This window comes from Chelonoidis abingdonii, chromosome 6 (genome assembly GCF_003597395.2).
Source record: "Chelonoidis abingdonii isolate Lonesome George chromosome 6, CheloAbing_2.0, whole genome shotgun sequence".
In the NCBI taxonomy this organism is placed as follows: domain Eukaryota; kingdom Metazoa; phylum Chordata; order Testudines; family Testudinidae; genus Chelonoidis; species Chelonoidis abingdonii.
Genome location: NC_133774.1, coordinates 137,403,182 through 137,425,302, shown reverse-complemented (window position 1 = coordinate 137,425,302; position 22,121 = coordinate 137,403,182). Strand labels below are relative to the sequence as shown.

The following is a 22,121-nucleotide window of genomic DNA, read 5'->3' as shown; positions in this document are numbered from 1 at the left end:
GCCCTGCTCTGCTAGTCTTTCCAGTGACAGACTCCCAGCCCAGCTCTGCTAGTCAGTCCAGTGACAGACCTCACCCCCCAGCTCTGCTAGTCATTCCAGTGACAGACCCCACCCCATAGCCCAACACTGCTAGTCATTCCTGTGGTATGCCTCTTCCTAGCCACCTGCTTATTCACCCTGCAGGGAGAATGTGCCTGTTAGCAGACATTGTTAGGAAACGGGCAAAGGCTCATTTTTTGAATACTGCGCTTGGAAGCCTGTTGTAAACTTGCTCATAACAAGCCCATTTACAGCCCTGCTTCGGGGCCCTAGAGGCCATTGCTTTTCACTGGGCTACGCTGTACAAATGCTGCACATGTATCTTGCATGGGCTCTTGCACCTCTTCTCCAGATCCATAGTGGTGAGCCAGGCTATTCAGCCACTGACTGCCCCCCTGGAGCCGGGGGAATGGGACCCCACAGACTGACTCAATGGCCAGGGTGGTAGAGGAAGGGCTAGCGATGGGGTAGTAACTTACTGCTGGTCCAGGCCAGCGTCATCACTAGCCCTGCCCCGGAAGACCAGGCAAAAGCTGGGAGTCGCAGTGCCCATGAGAGTAGGTCGAGGGGTGCAGTGTATGCACCCCTTTGCTCTGGGCTGTGTCTGATGGCACCATCTAGCCTTGGCTTTTCAGTAACAAGCCTGGTGCACTAACAAAGCTCTTTTCCTCTTGCAGTTTACCGTACAATCAGTATTTCGGAGGTGTGTCTGCTTTAAGCAAGGAGCAATTCGTAAAAATCAATGGATTTCCTAATAATTACTGGGGCTGGGGTGGCGAAGATGACGACATTTATAACCGGTAAGACCCAAGCTGGAACATGCTATTGCTGTGCAGCTAGAAGCCGCTACTAGCCTGGGCCCTCAGCACTGTTCTCCCTGTCTGTGTGTGATTTACAACCCCCTGAGTAAGGCTTAAAGCAGTTGCCTTTAGCCCGTGCTGTGTCTGCAGCCCTGCACGCTAGAGCTTTCCCTCTTCTCGCACTCTGTGGGCAGTGCCTCGCCAGAGGTGCACTGGAGTGGCCAGAGAGCCTCAGTTTCACATGCTGCACACTAAAAAGCCAGGAGTGTGTATGCTGTAAACTGCACTTCCAGGGGAAGAGCTCTTCAGGAACCCGGATCCTTCCTGGGGAGACACTAGCTGGGAGCATTCGTCTGCTCCAGCTCCTGTGTCGTATGGGCGGGGTGGGTTGAGGGGCGGCACCAAGCTCCTTACTGGCTAGGGCTGTGTTTGCTGGCCACCACAGCCATTTGGGGCTCTCCGCCATCTCTGACCCTGCAGCACAGCCCTAGTAGGGAAGTGGGAGGTGGCGATGGAGTCTCCTCTCTGTCGCAGGGTCTTGATTTCACAGCAAGTCAGAGAAGGGGAGCTGGGAGCACATTTCCACTCCTCACCCAGAGGAGCAGTCACGGTGCAGGCTGATGCTAATGCAGAACTGCAACCTGGAGCTGCGTGGGTCTGCAGCCAAGGATGGCCCTGGAGCATAGGGCGCCCTGCTCACTGTTTGCGCTGGCTCCCAGTTAGAGCGAGCTGAGGCAAGGAGGAGCAGTCAGCACCCAGTGGCAAAGGGTGTGAGCAGCTTGCTGGTGGTGCGAGGCCTGAGAGATGCCAGGTCAGGGCCATGGGTTCAGCAGTAGCAAGATTCCTTCTGTCTTCCAGAATCTGCTTTCTCCTCACTTGCTATGTCAGGTGATTCCTCCCCAGCGTTGGGGACAGTGGAGCTGGGAAGGCCTGCAGAGAGGCACCTCAATCCAACCCCCAAGTCACTCTCTCAGGAAATGCTCTACAGCTCAAAGGGGGGTGAGGAGAACAGCTGTGGGGCACTGGCTGGGGTGGGTCTGTTCAAGTTCTCTGCAGGTGGAGAAGTGAGAAACCTCACCTGCATGATAGGAGCACAGTCGATCTGAAACTCGGCCCAGTCTGGAATCTTGCAGTTCCAGTACGCAGGGAATGGTGTCTGTCAGCAAAATCTAAGCAGCTGCGAAATACTAACGTGTAAAATAGAACCCCGAAAATTCCAGGAATGAGCATAAATTACCATGGAAACCAGTACAGGGAGCTATTTGCACAGTGCAGCTTGTGCCTTAGATTTACAATGTTTTCTGCACAGAGAGCAGACCTGTAGGTTTTGGAAATCTCTGGTGTTTTGATTTTTCCGTTCACTCATGAAAGGTTTTACTAACCTCTGCTTAGTCTGAAATGTTTCTCTACCCCTTGGCCTTCTAATAGGCTTTTGTACTTCCCCTGAGTTTATGAAACAACTTCTGAGACATCTGTAAATGTTATGGTTTACCTATTTAAAAAAGCAAAACCAACTTTGCATGATGTCACCTGCTTAAAGGGAAATTCTATTCCCTTTGTAAAATGCTCTGACATCTGTGGCTGGAAACTGTTACAGAAGAGCTAGAGAGCATTAGCAAAGGGAGAGGGAGGGAGTGGTATAAATCCGAAATCGTAGAATCATGGAAACATTGGGTTGGAAGGGACCTCAAGAGGTCACCAGGTCCAGCCCCCTGCACTGAGGCAGGACCAACCCAACCTAGACCATCCTTGACGGGTGTTCCTCCAGCCTGTTCTTAAACACTTCCAGTGCTGGGGATTCCACAGCCTCCCTCGTCGGAAGCCTGTTCCAGAGCTGAACTACCCTGAGAGTTAACGTTTTCTGCAGCTTTTGACTCTAGGTAGTAACAGCAAAGAGAACACAGAAAAGGGCCATCTGACCTGTGTTAGAGCGGCAGGGAGCCCCTCTGCAGTTCCATTCCTTCCCATGACAGCGGGGCTGGAGAGGGCTCCCTGCCCTGCCACAAAAGGTATACTGCAACAGCATGGCCTCCCCCACAGCCCGGGTCTCTGCTCTGTCCTCTGAATGTGCATTATTCCCCGCTGGGGGCCAAAGACAGGATTCGGATAATGCAGAAGTTCAGATGGCCATTGGGTTTTGGGAAATCAGGAGCATACTGCTGTTATAATGTAGGTGCGTGTATAGGGAATAGCGTGGGTGGAGCAGACAAGTGAGAGACAGCCGTGGGAAGGTGATGGATAGCCAGTTATGGTGGGAAGAAATGGAGACAGGTGGATCCTGTGGGGTGCTGAGCATCCCCAACTCCTTCTGGAGTCTGTGGGAGCTGACAGCACTTGGCACCCTACAGGATTGAACCCACAAGCGTTAAAGCCAGGCGTAGGAGTTCAGAATATGAAGCCAGAGGGTAACAGCAGAGTTCCAGTGCTGACCTCAGTGGGCAGTTCTGCAGAGACACTGGTGCACCATATGGATGGGGAGTAGTTTTGAAAGCTAAGAAGGCAGTTTTTAGTGGGTGGCTCAAACTAAAAGATAGTGTGGCTGCCGACCCTGCTAAATGGCATTTAACACTACACACGCACACAGGGAGAGCACAATGTAACGTTCTACTGCAAGGAGAGAGACGATATCATTAACTCTATACTGCAAATTCATCTTCTGTATGTATCTAGCAGGCAGTACTGCAGCTTGGTTCAAACCTTTGTGCTTTCTCACAGCATTGCCTTCTCAGCAGGATTGCAAATGGGGGATTTTGAAATGATCTGGGCCATTGCTTTAGCTCAGGAAGCTTTACCATCGAATCAGCAGAGCTGTGCAAATAATAGATTTTTTCAGTTCACTGGCAATTCCAAATAACTGAAAAAAAAATGTTTTGGGTTAACTCAAAACCAGCGTTTTTCGGAATTTTACGTGAATCAAAAAAGTCAGAAAAACTTGTGTGGGGTCAAATAAAATGTTTAATTTGAAACAAGGAGAGTGAGGTAATATCTTTTATTGGATCAGCCTCTGTTGGGGAAAAAGACACGCCTTCAAGCTTACACAGAGCTCTTCTTTGGATCTGGGAAAGGAACTCAGAGGGAACATCTTCACAGCAACTAGACATCCACAGCTGGCCCGTGTCAGCCAACTCAGGCTGTCGGACTGTTTCATTGCTGTGTAGACTTCCGGGCTCAGACTGGACCCTGGGCTCTGGGACACTGGGGGCCTTTAGGGTCTCTCTCTCTCACCCAGTGACCATTTGTCATTCATTTTGACATTTCCAGAACTGTTTTTCTTTTTCTTTGACTGAAACAATTCACCAAAATTGGTACAAATTTGTGAAATGTTTTGGTTATCCTGTTTTGGGCCAAAAAAAAAAAGTTTTAGGTAGAAGTGGCTTTAACTGGGTACTCAAGTACTTGTTAGGAATAATAATAGCCTCTTGACATGTTTACTTCCGCAGGCTGTATTTTAAAGGTATGAGAATATCTCGTCCAGATGCTGTAATTGGGAAGTGCCGAATGATTCGCCATTCAAGAGACCATAATAATGAACCCAACCCACAGAGGTGTGTCCATCTCGCTTCACCTTCTTGACAAGTTAGAGATGCTCTCAAGGCTGATAGTTCCTGATTATCCCACCTTCCCCTTACTATGTGGAGGTCTGATCTCACAGGTTATTTTACTCAGTGGGCCGAGCAGTCACACAATTATTGCACCTAACCTGATGGAACATGCTGGAACCCAGACGTAGGATTAACTTTGAACGCTTTGATTATTTCAATCCGGGTTGGCCAAACTTACTGACCCTCTGAGCCACAAATGACAGTCTTCAGAAATTCAAGTGCCAGGATTCACTTGTCAGCTCGAGGCTTCAGCCCTGTGGGAAGGAGGGGGTCTTAGCCTTCAGTCCCGCAGAAAGGTCCTGCCAGGGCTCAGGGCTTCAGCCTTGCTCCTGCTGAAGCCCTGAGACCCCTTTCTCACTGGGCAGAAGCTCCTAGCCCCACCACCGCAGGGCAGAAGCCCCAAGCTTTCCCTCCCCCCAGTTTGGTAGGCGGAGAAGAGGGGGGGTATAGGGGACTATATAAAACAGCTGCTTGTGGCCACCTCTGTTTTAATCCTTTCTTGTGGCCATAAAGCCGTGCTGCGGGTGGGTGCGGTGCACTGCTTGCAGTTCGAGGTCATTACAATGCTAATATTACAATATTGCATCATTTTATTTTCACAGGTTTGACAGAATTGCTCGCACCAGAGAGACAATGAATTCCGATGGCTTAAATACTCTGTCATACAAGGTATTGAAAACTGAGAAATACCCACTGTATACCAAAATAACAGTGGATGTTGGCTCACCAAAAAACTAGTGTTGGAGAGGCAGAAGTGAAGACTTAGAAGCTACCAGGGATATCTGATCCATAGGATTTTTATATGTACTGTTTGTACAGTCAGAATGAACAAGAGAGCCTCATTCAGCTATGCAAAGTTTTTCCCAGTCTCCTGGACAAGTGAGACTTTTTAATCCCAAACTTGACTTTACACAACTTTCTAGCTCTACAGTATTTTTGTAAGTTTAGAAACTGTAAATAAGAGTTGTAAATATTTACATTGCCTGAAAATGCTGGACATTATGTATCTTATGCAGTGCTCCCCACAGAAATATTTTATTCGAATGTTATTGTTCACAAACAAATGATGACTCAGCAATTACTACCCATATTATTTCTTCCATACGTTAAATTAAGTAGATGAGAACACTGCTTTAAATTCTTTGCTGTTGTTACTTTATGAAGGACTGGAAAATGCTGCTAAAATTATACAAGTTTACACTTTGCATTACATTTTTTTAATGGAGGCAGTATCGTTTATTCTTGTCTAACATCAACCATTTTTTTCTTTAATTTTATGCAGAGCAAGATTTGGAAAAATTGATCTTACAAAATCTGTAACAGCAACAGATTTTATCGTCTCAGAGGGGATTTTAATAACTTGGGTCCCAATCCTCCAGTGAGCGCTATATAGACGGGACATTTAGGCTTGGTGGGAGCTGCGCAGGAGGGTATAAATCTTATGTTTGCTGCAGGAAGTACTGTCTCCAGGTGACCTGCACGGAAAGATGTCTCTTGTTAGATAGAGCAGTGTAAGATCCATTCTATTTTTTAAGAAAGGCAATTTGGTTGTAATTATGGGCTGAAACTATAGTCTTTTTTAATTAAAATTTACTGAAATTAGTTTACTTTCGTAAGAGCTTATCATGCTATTTAAATACCATATAAATTTCACAAAAACAAAATGCATTTTTCTTAATGTTGTACATAAAACTTGAATTCACTGTTCCTTTTGTTTTGTGATATTTTAAGATGACGTGAGGGAAATTTGGTTTTTAAAAGAGACATTTGTATGTTAATACCTTAATTAAACTAGGATGTAGCATCATTGTTAAACAAGGCTTAGAAATAGCCTGTCCCCACAATGACTGGTTCTTATGTGCTTTGTGATGTGTGAGCCGTGTATTAAGTTTGTGCTACATATTTGTCCATGAACTCTTTTGAACTCTTTAATGCTTTAGTACTAACAGGACAGGAAAGATCAGGCTTACTTCGCTGATCTGAAGCCTGCACTGAAAGTGTGTCTGCTAAGATGTGAGAAAGTGTTCCAGGTCCATACTCATTTGTAACTTCTGCAGCCACTGAGGAATGTACTCTTTCTTGTTCATGGCATTTTTAAACTGCAGAAAAGTGACAGTGGCAGCCTATGCACCTCGCCTTTCCCCTTCAGCATTATGGCATTTAGAGCAAGTCAGAATTTCACATCAAAGCACTGACATCTCAGCAGCGTTTGTGAATTTTTTGCCACCTTTCAACCAGCTCAATCTAAAATGGCTTATGCTAATTGGGCCCGATCCAAAACTCTCAGGAGTCAGTGGGAGGCTTAGCAGGAGCTCTGGATCAGGCCTGTGGGGTTACTCCTGCATCTTGGTGTGTTTACCCCTTGGAGAGTAGAAGTAGAGCTGAAGTCCCATTTGTTTTATGCAAGGAAGGAAGGGGCTGATCTAAGATTGGGGGCGGGGGGGCTATTTTATTTAAATGTGCTTTTTGGCCACTGGCTATGGCTGAAGGCATGGTCAGAAACCCCACTAACCCCATGAGGTGCCTGGGGAGGTGCTTGCCCTTCAGTCTGATTTGTACGGGCTTGTCTACCAACCTGTTTGGTTTAGTTTAGACCTGTACGCCTACCAACACAAGATAAACCCATGTGACAGTGTCCACACCCAGAGGTTCACCAGATCTGTATTCAGTCACACCTTTACTTAAACCAGTACAACTCTGGCTTCTGAGCAGTATGAGAGAGAGCCAGCATTGTTTGGAATGAAGAGCTGATGTGCCTGTGTGGAGCCCTGCACACGCCTGCTCTTGGGAGGAATTGTCCTCACGCTAGGAATGGCATTACAGAATTACACATGGCTTAGATCCCTTCCAGAAGCGGGGTTAATTTTCTCTCTGCAAAACCCAGGCACATGCAGCAGCACTGATTAGTAGCCAAATGTGGCCTGGGATTTTCAAAGGAGTCTAGGGAGTGTGGCCCCAGCTCCCCCTGAATGCCAGGAGAATGTGGAAACCAAACATTTCTTCTCAGTGTGATGTCCCAGCATGGAGGAAATTCACGTTTTACTTGCATACATCTCATTTGTATAGCATGCAGGGTCCCCTTCTGTGCTGGGACCTGGGACAGTTTTGAAATGTCCCCAAATGAAATCAAAGGCCAGTTGGCTGTTCATTTGTTCACAATCTCACTTGCCATGTTTCTACTGTTTAAACAAAATACATTAAATAGTGACATTTTCTTGTTCAGAGCCAGTAGCTTGTTGCTTAATCCTGAGTTGGTCTAGGGTGAAGGTGCTGGGCTGGGACTCGGGCTCAGCTGCGACCTGGCTGTGTAACCTTGGACAGGTTGCTTCCCCTTTCTGTGCTTCATTTCCAGGGCTGCACTGAGACAAGATGGGGTCTATTAGAATACAAATCTGTATAATGGCTGCAAGGCGGGTTGCTGGCAAAATACATTGACTTTTCTTTTAAATGCTCATTCTTTCTGCATGTGCCCGTCACAATGCCTCCTCCGCGAGAAATGGAGTTACAATATGGTCTAGATTCCCAGCCTGCCCCTCCCCACCTCAAAAAAGAAAAACCCTGAAGGCTGCATCCAGGTCTGGGTGTACAAGGCTGCATGGCTCAAGAGCTTACTCAGGAGAAAATTAAAGGAATGTTTGAGTTTAAAAAATACATTAACATTCATGCGTACACACACACACACATGCTTTGTGTGTGCATGTGGAAAAGCAGCCTGCCAGCCTCGGCTCTGCCTGTGTCCCCATGCTCATGCTGCTGGCACATTCTTACCTTTGGCTGCTCTCGGGCGCCTGGGGGAGGCTGCTGAGCTGTGTATGGCGAAGCGGGTGCTGGGACCTGGGCCCAGTGTTGTTGGAGTACAAGGCCAACGAGTGCTGGCTGCTGTGATTACACAAAGGGAGTTCCTGTATGTACTGAGACACTCAGTTGGGCTTTGCGGCCAATAATGGGGTATAGGGGAGGGCAGTTTGAGGTAATATTGATGTGGAAAATCTGATGGTCTCTTGACTACACTGAGTGGTGGGCGCCCGCAGAGGCTCAGTATTTGGACGTCCTTGGCTTGTGGGGACCTTTAGTGTGGAGAGAGCAATACAGGTGGCTGAGGGATTGGTTAGACGGCTCCCATGTAGGGCAGGGCGTGTGCGGACGTGAGCATTTCATGTGTGAGGTGATGCAGGGAGCGTGCAGCTCCTCGAGCATGAACCCAGGATTCATGTCCAGACTGCTCTTTGAGCAGGGGCTGCACAGGGCCTGTGTGCCATGTGATGCCATTTAGCCTTGGTAGTCCCCAGACAGACCCAACATCCCCCAGCTGCCTTGGTACCCTCTCCCCACCACAGACCCAACATCCCCCAGCTGCCTTGCTAGTCCCCAGACAGACCCAACATCCCCCAGCTGCCTTGGTACCCTTCCCCCACCCCCAGACCCAAACCCCCCCAACTGCCTTGGTACCCCCCAGATACCTAACATCCCCCAGCTGCCTTGGTACCCCCTCATCCCCCAGCTGTCTTGGTACCCCCCATACTCAGACTTATCCTCCTAGCTATACCTTAGCAGCCCTGGTACCTCCATCAATCTAATAACCCCTATTCAGCTATCCCCCAGCAGTCCTGAAATACTGAAGTTTAGAAATACTGACTGAGAAAATGTAAAATGTGAAACAGAGAAGAGCTGCATCATGTATTCCATAATATTTAATGGTGTATTCAGCAGGCCAGCTGACTTGCCCTTACTACAAAGTTTTTGCAAATAAATCTCTGACAAACTTCAGGGTATATCAAAATACCTGTGACTGACATTTTTTTTATTCCTAAATTTAGTGCTTTTAATTAAAACAATGAGGAGTCTGGTGGCACCTTAAAGACTAACAGATTTATTTGGGCGTAAATTTTCATGGGTGAAAAACCCACTTCTTCAGATACACGGGCTATCAGACTCTTCGTTGTTTTTGTGGATACAGACTAATACAGCTCCACCTCTGATACTTGCTTTTAATTAGGTACCTTCTGCATGTCCAGTCTTCACCTTCTGGCATGCAGTGGAAAACATGCTCTGTTTTCTTTTGAAAAAAACACTCTCTTCTGCAATTTCTTTCTAATGTCATTTGCTTCATTTGGGGTTCAGGGATTTGGCTGGAAGGGAGTGAGCAGCGAGGGGGAGGGAAGAGAGGAGGGAGACAGTGGGCAGAGTGGGGGTGTTGTATGGGTGGGGCCACAGCCACAAGAGGTGGCCTGGGGAGCTAGCCTCCCCAAGCAGCAGCTTCACCCACTGCCCATGGCAGCAGTAAGAGCGGGTCGGCTCCCGCACACCTAGGGCACACTGCAGACTGCTTAGGCAAGGGCCACAGTCACAGAGCCAAATGCGTGAGGGAGAGGGTACAGGGGTCTCTGTGGGGAACAGAGACTCTCCGCTGCAGTGAGGTGGGCCAGGCGTCTTGGTATCCTTTGCTGCCTCGTCCCTCCCCCCGGGTTGCTGTCGGGCATGGGGCACCAATTTAATAATATTGCGTAGGGCCCCATAAATCCTAAGGACGGCCCTGCCCCAAAGCTTTGTTCAGTGTCCATAAGTGGATACATTTTGTGAGAAATCTACTGGGCAAACCACTGGGCCACTCTGCAGCACTAGCCATTGTTTTGCAGTTTACTGTAGATGAGTATCCCTCTGGACGGCAACTCTGGGATCTTTAACAACTATTTCATACATTCAGAGATGCTACCAGCACTTCTTGCCTCCGACAGTTAAGAACAAAACTTTTCCCTCTCTTTCATGCATAACCTAGAGGACTGAACTCTTCCAGACCCCAGGAATGGTAATGCAGATCCCGGTTAGCTCCTGTCCACATGCTGGGTTCCTGGCCACTCAGACATTTTTTATGACCTGTTAATCCATCAGTGTTTACAGCTCTCCTAAGATCCATAGGATGAGGGGTGCCAGTCCCTGGAGGCTCTGCCCTCCCCCCTGCACACCCCCTGTGATGCAATATCCTCATCCCTACCACCAATCACCTGCTCCCACTGACCCGAAAAAGGGCTTTGCCTGGCCCCAGTCTGTTCAGGTTCTTACACTGAGCCTATCCCCTTAGTATCTCAATGCCTTCCAGGGTCCATTGCAAACTCCATTGCAGTGGGAATTGCCCTCCTCCCCAGCACCAAGCTCCCACTGCTCTAATGCATCCAACAATAGTGCTGGTGCTGCTGTTTCTGGCTCCAGATGTGTTGCCATTGGTGCTCCCCGCAGCCTCTCACTGCTCTCAGTACAGGGCTCTGGGCCCTTGCCCCTGGATGGGCCCTTGCACTGCACACTGGCAGTCACAAGAGGCAGAGTTGCACCTCTGCTGTGTTGCATGTCCCTGGGGCTGGCAGCACTTGTCAGGGCTGAGATGCCAAAATCAGCATTCGTTGTGCATGCAGCTTGGTTACACAAGTGGTGTGGGAATCTTTCATCTTGCTTTCGTAAGTTCTGCATGGCAGCTTGTACAGGGAGAAGAGGGGGTGTGCACATGCAGGTGGGACGTTCTACCTTCAGACAGAATGAATGATGCATAGCAGCACGCTAGGCTAGGCTTGGCATGGCAAACAGCAGTAAGCTTGTGCCCAGTTGCACACAATCGGTGTTTGCAAAAGTTGCAGCGCATTCTCCAGTGAATCCACAAATGGAAATGTAGGCACGAGGTCTCACTAATCACATTTTCCACCACACAGGTTGGCAGGGACACAGTAGGCTTTGATGCCAGCTGCCTATATATCTTACCTAGCAAGAACTAAGCCTAGGAGCCTTTTGGCAGAGTCATGGGGATCTTTAGCCAAGGAGCAAATGAAAGCATGTTTCAGGCAGATCAAAGTACATTCTGATTTCCTGTTCAGAAGTGATCGGTCCAGCATGTCTCCCATGTTAGTTCCAATATCTCAGAGTGTGGGTGTCACGGGTTGCCAACTTTCTAACTGCACAAGACCAAACATCCTAGCCCTGCCCCTTCCCTGAGGCCTCGCCCCCCACTCACTACCTTCCCCCTCCCTCACTCACTGTCACTGGGCTGGGGCAGGGGGTTGGAGTGCAGGAGGAAGGGAGGGCTCTGGGGTGGGGCCAGAAATGAGGGGTGCAGGCTCTGGGATGGGGCCAGGGATGAGGGGTTTGGGGTGCCAGAGGGGGGTCCAGGCTGGGGGGTGGGGCTGAGGGATTTGGAATTCTGGAGAATGCTGCAGGTTGAGAGTTGGGGTTGGGGTGTGGGACAGGGTGAGGGCTCTGGGCTGGGAGTGCTGGCTCTGAGGTGGGGCCGAGATGAGGGGTTCAGGGTGTGGAAGGGGGCTTTGGGCTGGGGCAGAGGATAGGAGTGCAGGGGGCTGGGGGTGCGGGTTCTGGGCTGGGGATGAGGGTTTTGGGGTGCAGGAGGGGGTGTGGGCTGGGAGTGCTTGCTCTGGGGTGGGGCCAGGGATGAGGGGTTCAGGATGTGGGAGGGAGATCTGGACTGGGGCAGGGGGTTAGAGTGCAGGCTGGTGAGGACTCTGGGCTGGGGGTGTGGGCTTTGGGGGCCTGGGGAGGAGGGCTTCAGGGTGTGAATTTACACAATTTACACAATTTGAAAACAGCCGCATCACCTTGGACTGGGATTTCATCCGTTTATATAAGAGACGCAGTCAGGGGTCTGATCATGGCCAGATTAACGCACATGCACTATGGGCCCATGGCTTGGACCCCAAATCTTGGAGTCATGGGGTTATGTCAGACTCTTAGTTTTCAATTAAAAAAAAAGTCTATTCCTTGCCCTCATGGCTGTGAAGAAAGGCTGGAAAATGTGAGTCTGCAGATAGCCTCAGCTGGTGCGTGTGGCAGTTCCCCCTCACAGAGTAACTGTCTCAGGCTGTATTGAATACACTCCAGGTGGTTCCCTCCTCTCCGAACAACTGACTCCTCACAACTGACTCCTCACGCTGTCTCAGGCAGCATTGTTGCAGTGGTTACACCTGGGGCAGCACTTCCCTATCTTCCAGGGGTGTGTGAGGGGAAAAACTTTAAAGGTTGAGATGCTCAGATAGTCCAGTGACGGGGCTATGTAGGTCTCTAGCGTGGAGGGACAGTCCCTTTGTGAGATGATGATGGCTGCAAGGTGCAAGGAATCAGGCCCAAGCAGTTCACCTGACTACAGCAAGAAGGGCAAGCTGGAAATGGCTGGATGCTATCAAAAGGGAAGAATTTGCAGAAGCAAAACGATTGAGGGTGTTTATTAACCCTCTCTTCTGCTTTTCAAAGAAGCCAAGGCACTGCTCACAGACTGTCTGCTCCCAAGTGTCAAATGCAGGAGGAGCGACAAATCTTTCCACAAACAGGACCAAATTATTCACATTTGGGGAAAAAACAAAACAAAAAATAAACAAACAAAAATGCTCCCAACCAAGCCCTCCTAAGAGCAGCTTTTTGGAGCATGAGAAGAAGCCGAAGTAGCTGCTGGCATGGGGTGCTGCTGGGGATCTGCTCGCTGCTGCCAACAGACACCCCGACCCCTGACTGCTGGAACCACATGACATTTGTCAATGAAAATTTTCATGCTGAAAAACGATATTTCAGTAAAAACAAAATTTCTCATGGGAGAATGATGTTTCAATGACAGGTTGGCGGGGGAAATACGGTGTTGAAAGGAAGTTTCTACGCTGAGTTATCCCCTTCCTCTCCCTTTGCTTACAATTGGTGAACTGCTCAACTAGAAGAAAAAATGGCAGGGGAGACCAAAATAGCTGGTTTTCCCACTTTTTCTCCCTTTACTACTTTCCCCCATTTTACAATAGCAATAAGTGTGTGTTGGGGTGGTAAAAACAGAGCCAGGAGGGAAAATAATGCAAAAATCCCCCCATCCCAAAAGGATTAAATGAAACAAACAAAAAAATTTCAAAACTAAATGAAAAGAAAAAATAGTTTAACTTTGTTTCACATTTTTCATGAATTTATTTAACTTTCTTGAGAAAAACTGTTGGTTTTTTTGACCAGCTCTCACGCCAGGCTTTTGCCTTGAGCAGCACGTGGGACAATGTGCCTTGGAAGCCAAGACTAGTGAGCTCAGGTACCAGAGAGCCCATCGTGAGCTGTGCACTGAGTCCCAGAGGTTTCAGTGCATGCCAGGATGCAGCGCTAGCTCTAACAGGGCTGCCATCCCTGAGATAAAAAAAAGATGGCATCTGGGATGATCCTGCACCCATTAAACTGAACAAGTGGCCGTGTGCACTGAGCACCCTTACAGCGTTCCCAGAGCAGCTCTCTCAATAAGAGGAAAACCTGGACAGACAGCAACCCCAAGCTCTACCCTTGCCTGGTCAGGCTGTGTAGTCTCTGTCAGTTGGGGATATTTATTTCATTTCAATTTACTGTGAGAAAACTTTTCAGCAAGTATACCAGTCTGGTTAGTGCCGGGGCCAGGGAAGGGACAGTAGTATAGGGGGTTGGGAGCTGGAAGCCTCGGCTCTCACAAGCAGGAGTAAGGGAGGGAGATTTTTCAGCATTTCAAAGGAAAACTGGCCCAGCAATGATACAAGCTCAGGGGTGGACCAGCCTGCCTGCCTTGCCTGGCAATCGTGAACACGCAGTCTAAAGGAGGCTACTTTACACGTCTCCTCTCTAAACTCCAAGGCCCACGCTTGGGACAAAGGCATGGAAAAAAGCTTTACAGGCTGTCCTGCTGCCATGACAGTGACTGGTGAAGCGAGTGGAAGCAGGCCTGAGGTCTGGTACCAGACATGCTAAACCTGTGAAAAAATGCAGAAATTGGGCTTGGTTTTGGCTTAACTGGCATGTGAGTTGGTTATTGGCTAGTTTTTGGCTTGTAGGTTGTTTCTTCGTTTTTTAGATCAGCTCCCAGCAAGCGGGGTAAGGAGGGGCAAGGGGCAAGGCAGGGAGAGAGTTGGGGTGCACAGCAGACCCCCACCACAGTCCCTGACTGCACGCGGGGGGGATCTAGTCACATAGAGTGTGGAGTTCTTAGGGACTGGCTTGGTTTGGGCTTGTTTTGAAATGGGATTTGCTTGATTTGACTTATTGTGAAAGTCGGGTGTTTGTTTACCGCGTGAATGTTGGCTACTGTGTCTGATACGGTTTTAATGAAAAGGAACGAAAGGCCCAGCCATCACTGAATCCCGGGGGACAGGCCCAGCCAGCTCCACGTGCCGGGGGACAGGCCTAGCCATCACCGCATCCTGGGGAACAGGCCCAGCCATCACTGAATCCCGGGGGACAGGCCCAGCCAGCTCCACGTGCCGGGGGACAGGCCTAGCGATTACCGCATCCTGGGGAACAGGCCCAGCCATCACCACATCCCGGGGGACAGGCCCAGCCAGCTCCACGTGTCAGGGGACAAGCCCAGCCATCACCGCATCCCAGGGGACAGGCCCAGAAAAGGTTCTACCAATCCCAAAGGATCGGACACATTCCCTCCAAGGTTATTGAATATTCCAGATTTTACCCAAATACACGCTACAGCCAATTCTTATTAACTAAACTAAAAAATTTTAAAAAACAAGAGCGTATTGTTAAAACATCAATACACATACAGACGTGAGTTCAATTCATTTAGGTGCAGATTCATAGCAGAGATGGTGAGCTTTGTACTTGCAAAGAGTTCTTTCAGAAATAGTTCATAGGTTACAGTCCAATGTCCAAATATCATATTCAGGGCATACCAGTATAACTGGGACCTCAGTATTGTGACTCAAACTTCCCCTGATAAAGCCTAAGCAGATCTGAGATGACAGAATCAGGGCCTAAGGATCTTTTATACAATTTCATATCTTTTGACAAGTTGGGAGTTCAAAAGGTTATTAACATGACTTTGAAGGTGGTCCATCACTGGTTCTAGCTATAGAATTAACATAAGGCCATTTGCTTGTTCCTCCACCATTCACAGATTATTTGCTATACATGTCAAAGAGAGATGAATATGGAGATATCCCATGTTTACAATTCATTTAAATGAAAAAATGCTCTTTTGACCTCTGAATTATCAGACTACGGCATAGACGGGGATTGTTGATTACATTGTTGTTTGTAAATACACAAAAACACAAACGTTATCTCCCTACATGTTTTTTGGGGGTTATTTATTTTGCAGGATATTTAACCCTTTCTAGCCATGCATCACAACAGCCATGCCAGGTTACCCCAGCTGAGGCTCAGGCCCAGACAGTTTTGATGGAGGGCCACTGTCAATTTTCACTAGCATCCAGTAAGGGATGCACAATCTGCTCTGAGGGACTCCAGTGGATGCCCCGGGCACAATTCTGATAGGGCTCGTCTCAGTGTTGGATGCCATAGGGCCATAGTTCCAAAGTACTCAGGCACCTAACAATGCAGATAGACGCCCAGTGGGCTTTTCAAAAGCACCTAAGGAAATTAGAGGCCTAAATCCCATTGGGCTTGGCATTCAATGGGATTTCAATGGGAGTTAGGCATCTCACCTGCTTAGGCACTTGTGTAAATCCTGGTTGGTGCCTATCTGCATCTTTAGGTACCTGAATATCTTGGTAGATGTGGACCTGATCCAAGGTCAAGTAAAATGTGATAGAGTAACAGAGAGTCCTTGCCCACTGCTCTGTGCTCTTCTGTCAGCAGGGCAGGTGTCCCTCATGCAGTGTGTCTGTGCCAAGTGCTGAGTGCTAGCACAGAGTACACGGGGAACCGCAGGGTGTGGGAAGAGGGCTCTCTTTGGGGAGAGGGCAGAGAGGTGATCCCAATGGAGACTGGAGACATGCACCCCTGGTGACTTTCTGCCCAGCAGAGTGGAGTGATACCAGTCCAGACCCGACCTCAGTGCCATTGCCCCACTTTGCTCCGCCTGTGACCACGCCCAGGGTGTCCGGGATTCCTGCTGGGCTCCTCAATGGCACTCAAACTCCTCATCACCCCTTCCAGGATGGCCATAGCGTCGCTCCTTCCCCTCTGTGCTTCGCTCGTTACACCCCGTACCTTCTTCTCTCAGCCTCTCAGCAGACACATTTGAGTGGACACACACCAGCGCTCCATGGGTAAGGAGAGATTTACTCTGCAAGATTGGTGTGTGGAGCAGGCCCCACACGCTCATGAAGCTGCCTCCAGTGTGTTCTGTTCTCCTCCTTCCCCACTCTCTGCCTTATGCGCACAATTCCCTTCGCAGGCTGTGCAGGCTTCGCAGGCACTCTGTCCGGCTGGTGTGTGAAAGGCCATGTACCCAGGGGTGTTGTACAATGAAAGCGAATCACTTCCAATGACAAACTGCCTGTGAAGATCATTAATCTCCTCCACAGAAGAAAGATGCTGTTCTAACAACCCTCGGAGACCAGCTCCTGGGTGGACGGGTGGCAGCCCAGGCCTTAAAGAACAGAACTTGGAGTCTTTGGGCTGAAAACCGTCCCAAGAAGTGAAGACGGGGGATTTTGAGATTGCATTAGGGTGCCCTACCCCCATGGGGCAAAGTGGGCAGTTCTGAGCAGAACAAGGCTCATCACTGTCATCTCAGCACGGAATGATTTACAATCAAACCCACAAGGGCCATTCTGGCCCGCGGTGGTAGGCAGAGAACGGGGAACAGACATCTGCCTGGAGGGGAGGTCACTATCAGCGTTGATCAGAGAGCCTGGGCCAGCCCTGACCAACTGCTCTTACCCTGTGACATGGCAGGCTGCACAACAGATCTCAGAGCATGCTTTGTTTAGACTCACTGGGAGGCATGGAGCAACATGCGGCCATGTGGCCATCTATTCTGGGTGCCCCACATACAAGCAAATACCCCTCACACAGCCCAGGGACTTTTTAACTCCGCTTCAGCTCCTTGCAGGGTCTTTGAAATCTGTCTGACTCATGACAGCTATTAGCCTTCACAGCTTTTCCAAAAAGCGGTGTTTTTCAGCCATGTCTTCACTGCAGCTGCCAACATCTGTAATGCAACGGGTGGGGGGGGGGCGGGGGTGTCTCCAAACTGCAAAAAACGTAGGATAGTTGGATCGGCTGCTGGGTCCTTTCTCGCTATTCCAGCCCTCCCACACACAGCTCAGAGCTAGCCAATCTCACCAGTTCAGTGGAGAGGAGGAGGGAAAGAGGGTCCAAAGGGTCCTTGTGAAAGCAACAAGGGTTTGAGTACTGGAGTGGAGAGCCTTGCATGCAGGATCTGGTGCCAGGAGATACCCATGACTGCAATTCATCATAAATGCTACTCACCTATTGTGTTTACATGCTCTTTGGCGTTGTATTTTTATTAATCATGTTTATTACGGTAGTGCCTATGGGCCAGCCAAGAATGGGGCCCCATCGTGCAAGGGCTTGAACAAACACCAACTAGCAAATGGGCTGGGGTTTGGGTGCTTGCTGAGGGGGAGCTGGGACGCCTCATACTCAATGCTGAAAAGGTTAGTTCCTGGGGCTGCTTCTCCACCTGAGAAGGGAGGAATCTCCCAGCCCCTCTCAGAGGAGTTTCCTATTTCAAACCGCTGCCAGCAGTATTTACACTGCATTTACATTGTTAAAGCAGGGGTCTTAGTGCTTCCTTCCCTCGAACAGCTGCCATGACTCACCCAGACTGGCCTGCAGGGCAGGGACAATCAGCTAACCATTAGGAACCTTCACAGAGAGGACTGGAGAGAGGGACAAAAATCCCACTGGGTCAGGGGACACAAAACTGGACTGTAAGCATAAGGGTTTTTTTTCAAACAACAGTCTATTTTTTGGGTATAATAATGGCTAATGGACTTGCATAACTAGCAAATCTCTCTCCCTGTCCTGGCAACAATTAGCAAGGAGAAAAGAGACCTGAGGTGTTATTACTCACTCAAAATCAGAACAAGATGTTGAGCCATCATTCAAAGGGTAGGTCTACACTGGCAAGTTTCCGCGCCACAAGTTATACCACTTTTATTAAACTGCTGTTACGTGTCCACACTGTGCTCCTTGTGACACTGGAACGCATCCACATTAGCGGCTCTTGTAATGGCAAAGACAGCAATGCATTGTGGTAGCTATCCCACTGTGCAACTGGCCTCAGGGTGCTTTGGGAAGGGTTTGCATGCAATGCCTCATGGGGCAGGCACAGTGTCACATGATTCAGGTTTCCCAATATCATTGTTCCATGAGCATCCTACTACATTGCCAGCTGCTTTTGGACTGAAGTGGGGAGGGGAGGAAGTGTGTGGTGGGGAGAGAGACATGGTGTGTTTTGGGGGACAGAGAGTGTATCAGCATTGAGAAAGTTACAGATTTTTTTCGACAAAGGAAACACAGTAGATCTAATTTACCTCGATTTCAGTAAGGCATTTGACACGGTTCCGCATGGGGAATTATTAGTTAAATTGGAAAAGATGGGGATCAATATGAAAATTGAAAGGTGGATAAGGAACTGGTTAAAGGGGANTCTCCAGGAATACCCACTCATTTGCTGCTAGCTGATCCATTCTAAAGGCAAAATCTTTGCTCTGCACCCATATTTTTATGCATCCCAGAGATAAGACATCATCCCAGGCAGGGCATCTGAGCACTATCCAGAGAGGGGAAAATCGCTCCAATCCTTCCTTTCCATTGGGCAGCAGAATTCTGGCAAATGTCTCACAAGAACCTCCTGCAGCACATCACTGAGCAGAGGCTGCTGAATCAGTGCATGCTGCATCCGCAGGCTTCCCTACCTTGTCTGTGGGCAGCAATGGACTCTGTAGGCCCCCTTGTAAACTGGAGTAATGGTAACAGGATGAAATTTAATAGTGAAAAGTGCAAGGTCATGGATTTAGGGATTAATAACAAGAATTTTAGTTATAAACTGGGGACACATCAGTTGGAAGTAACGGAGGAGAAGGACCTTGGAGTATTGGTTGATCACAGGATGACTATGAGTCGCCAATGTGATATGGCTGTGAAAAAAGCAAATGTGGTCTTGGGATGCATCAGGCGAAGTATTTCCAGTAGAGATAAGGAGGTGTTAGTACCGTTATACAAGGCACTGGTGAGACCTCATCTGGAATACTGTGTGCAGTTCTGGTCTCCTGTGTTTAAGGAGGATGAATTCAAACTGGAACAGGTTCAGAGACGGGCTACTAGGATGATCCGACGAATGGAAAACTTGTCTTATGAAAGGAGACTCAAAGAGCTTGGCTTGTTTAGCCTAACCAAAAGAAGGCTGAGGGGGGATATGCTTGCTCTCTATAAATATGCCAGAGGGATAAATACCAGGGAGGGAGAGGAATTATTTAAGCTCAGTACCAATGTGGACACAAGACCAAATGAATATAAACTGGTCATCAGGAAGTTTAGACTTGAAATTAGATGAAGGTTTCTAAGGGCATGGCTACACTTGCAGATGTAGGAGGAGAGCTTTGAGTTAACCCAGCCTTTGGAGAGCGCAGTAGGGAAAGTGCTGCAGTCTATCCACACCGCATTGGGAACAGAGCAATATGGGCAGCTATCCCACAGAGCACCTCTTTCCATTCTGGCGCTGTGGCCTATGGGAAGGGGACAGAGGGCGTGGGGCATTCTGGGTCCTGTCCCAATGCCCCATGGTGCATTGGTTCGCATCCCAGCAATCCCTGTGCTTCCATTCACATTTGGCACCATCTTCCAACATTTTTTGTGCTGTGAGTTCTGTCTTCCCTTTCAGTCTGCGGGAATGGAGCCCGAACTGCTGAGGAATATGTTGACGAGTCTCGCCAGCACGTCATGTTTGGCAGTCAAGTTACTCCTTAAGATCCAAACTGACAGTGAGGACTCTGATGATGATATCGACTCGAGTAATGCATACAACACAAGATTGCTTGTGGCATTCATGGATGTGCTCACCACCATGGAACGCAGCTTTTGGGCTTGGGAAATAAGCACTGAGTGATGGGGTCACATCATCATGCAAATCAGGGATGACGAGCAGTGGCTGCAGAACTTTCGGATGAGAAAAGCCACTTTCATGGGATTGTGTGAAGAGTTCGCCCCCCACCCCGCTTCCCCCACCTTGTGGTGCAAGGACATGAGATTGAGAGCTGCCCTGACGGTGGAGAAGCAGGTGGCTATTGCAATCTGGAAGCTGGTAACTCCAGACAGCTACCAATCGGTTGCTAACCAGTTTGGAGTGGGGAAGTCGACCGTTGGAATCGCACTGTTGCAAGTTTGCAGGGCCATTAATCTCATCCTGCTCAGAAGAACCATGACTCTGAGTAACATGCATGACATTGTGGCTGGCTTTGCACAAATGGGTTTCCCTAGCTGCAGAGGGGCGAAAGATGGGACACATACTCCAGTTCTGGCACCAGCCCACCTAGCCTCCATGGGGTAGACATGTTAGCCTGACTGGGACAAGGATCACAGTGGCACTCCCAAGAAACCTGCACAAGCGCATTGCCCAAGTTCTGGCTGAAACCTTTGAAGAGATCACTTTGATTATCACAATGTGAGAGAGCACATCAACTCCCTATTCCGCAGCCAGGCATGCATGCAGCCCTAACCCTCCTTGCCCCAAAAGCCCTCACTGAACAATTTCCTTCCCAAAATAAAAGCCACTTACCGGGCACCTCCTCTGGTGTTTGTCCTTCCCCAAGCACCGGCCACCGCAACTGGCTACCTTTCTCCTGGCTTGAAAACAGCTCCTGGCTTCATGCATCTAGGGATGCCGGGGTGTCTTTCTCCTCCTCAGCACCCTCACTCCCTCCTCCTCCTCCTGCCTTGTTGAACTGGGCTCTGAAGTGTCCATGGTGGTACTTGGAGTGGAGGTGGGGTCGCCCCTAAGTATCGCATCCAGCTCTTTGTACAAATGGCAGGTCGCGGGGGCAGCACCGGAAAGGCTGTTTGCCTCACAGGCTTTGCGGTGGCATTCCACAGCTCCTCCACTTTAACCCTGCACTGCAGTGCATCCTGGTCATGGCCCCTTTCCACCATGTCCCTTGATATCTGCCCAAAGATATCGTAATTCCTATGGCTCGAGCACAGCTGGGACTGGACAGCTTCCTCCCCACAAACACTGATGACGTTCAGCACCTTGCCATTGCTCCATACTGGGGATCGCCTGGTGGGTGGAGGCACAGTCATCTGGAAAGATGCACTGAGAGCACTCCACGCCTTGTTGAGCAAACAGGAAGGGGATTTTCAAAATTCCCAGAGAATTTAAAGGGCAGGTCTGAGGGTTGGTCACCTGAGGGCAGGGCAGTACAGTTCAAAGTGATGTCCAGAGTGGCTAGAACAGGCATTGTGAGACACTTCTGGAGGCCGATCAGAGCACATTAACAGACCACGGCACTCCAGCAGGGGCACATCAAATGTTATTCCACTCACCCAGGTGGAGAATCAGGAGTGCTACAGCCACAGAGTCAGAGCCTTGCCAGTGTGGATGCGTTGCGAGTTAGAGCACATGGGGCTGCTTTAATGCGTTCTAACTCGCAAGTATAGCCATGATCTAACCATCAGAGGCATGAAGTTCTGGAACAGTCTTCCAAGGGGAGCAGTGAGGGCAAAAAACATATCTGGGTTCAAGACTAAGCTTGATAAGTTTATGGAGGGGATGGTATGATGGGATAGCCGAATTTTGGCAATTGATCTTTGATTATTAGCAGGCAAATATGCCCAGTGGTCTGTGATGGGATGTTAGATGGGGTGGGATCTGAGTTACTACAGAGAATTCTTTCCTGGGTGCTGGCTGGTGAGTCTTGCCCATATGCTCAAGGTTTAGCTGATCGCCATATTTGGGGTCGGGAAGGAATTTTCCTCCAGG

General features: G+C 49.1%; 1 protein-coding gene and 1 long non-coding RNA gene across 2 annotated transcripts in view; one reads left to right on the top strand and one right to left on the bottom strand.

The window, feature by feature from the left end:
* B4GALT1 (beta-1,4-galactosyltransferase 1) overlaps nucleotides 1-6,148 on the top strand; it is a 53,851-nt gene extending 47,703 nt beyond the window's left edge. The window contains exons 4-6 of the mRNA XM_032788658.2: nucleotides 717-839; nucleotides 4,280-4,384; nucleotides 5,044-6,148. Coding sequence (XP_032644549.1) covers nucleotides 717-839; nucleotides 4,280-4,384; nucleotides 5,044-5,179 — 364 coding nt within the window. The 3' untranslated portion in view covers nucleotides 5,180-6,148. The remainder of the gene's footprint in view (nucleotides 1-716; nucleotides 840-4,279; nucleotides 4,385-5,043) is intronic.
* Nucleotides 6,149-7,585: 1,437 nt separating this feature from the next.
* Nucleotides 7,586-19,638, bottom strand: LOC142047015 (uncharacterized). Its single transcript, XR_012656185.1, has 2 exons — nucleotides 19,384-19,638; nucleotides 7,586-7,795 (listed from the first exon to the last, which is right to left on the bottom strand). It is a non-coding gene; the product is annotated as an uncharacterized LOC142047015 (long non-coding RNA).
* Nucleotides 19,639-22,121: the final 2,483 nt, after the last annotated feature.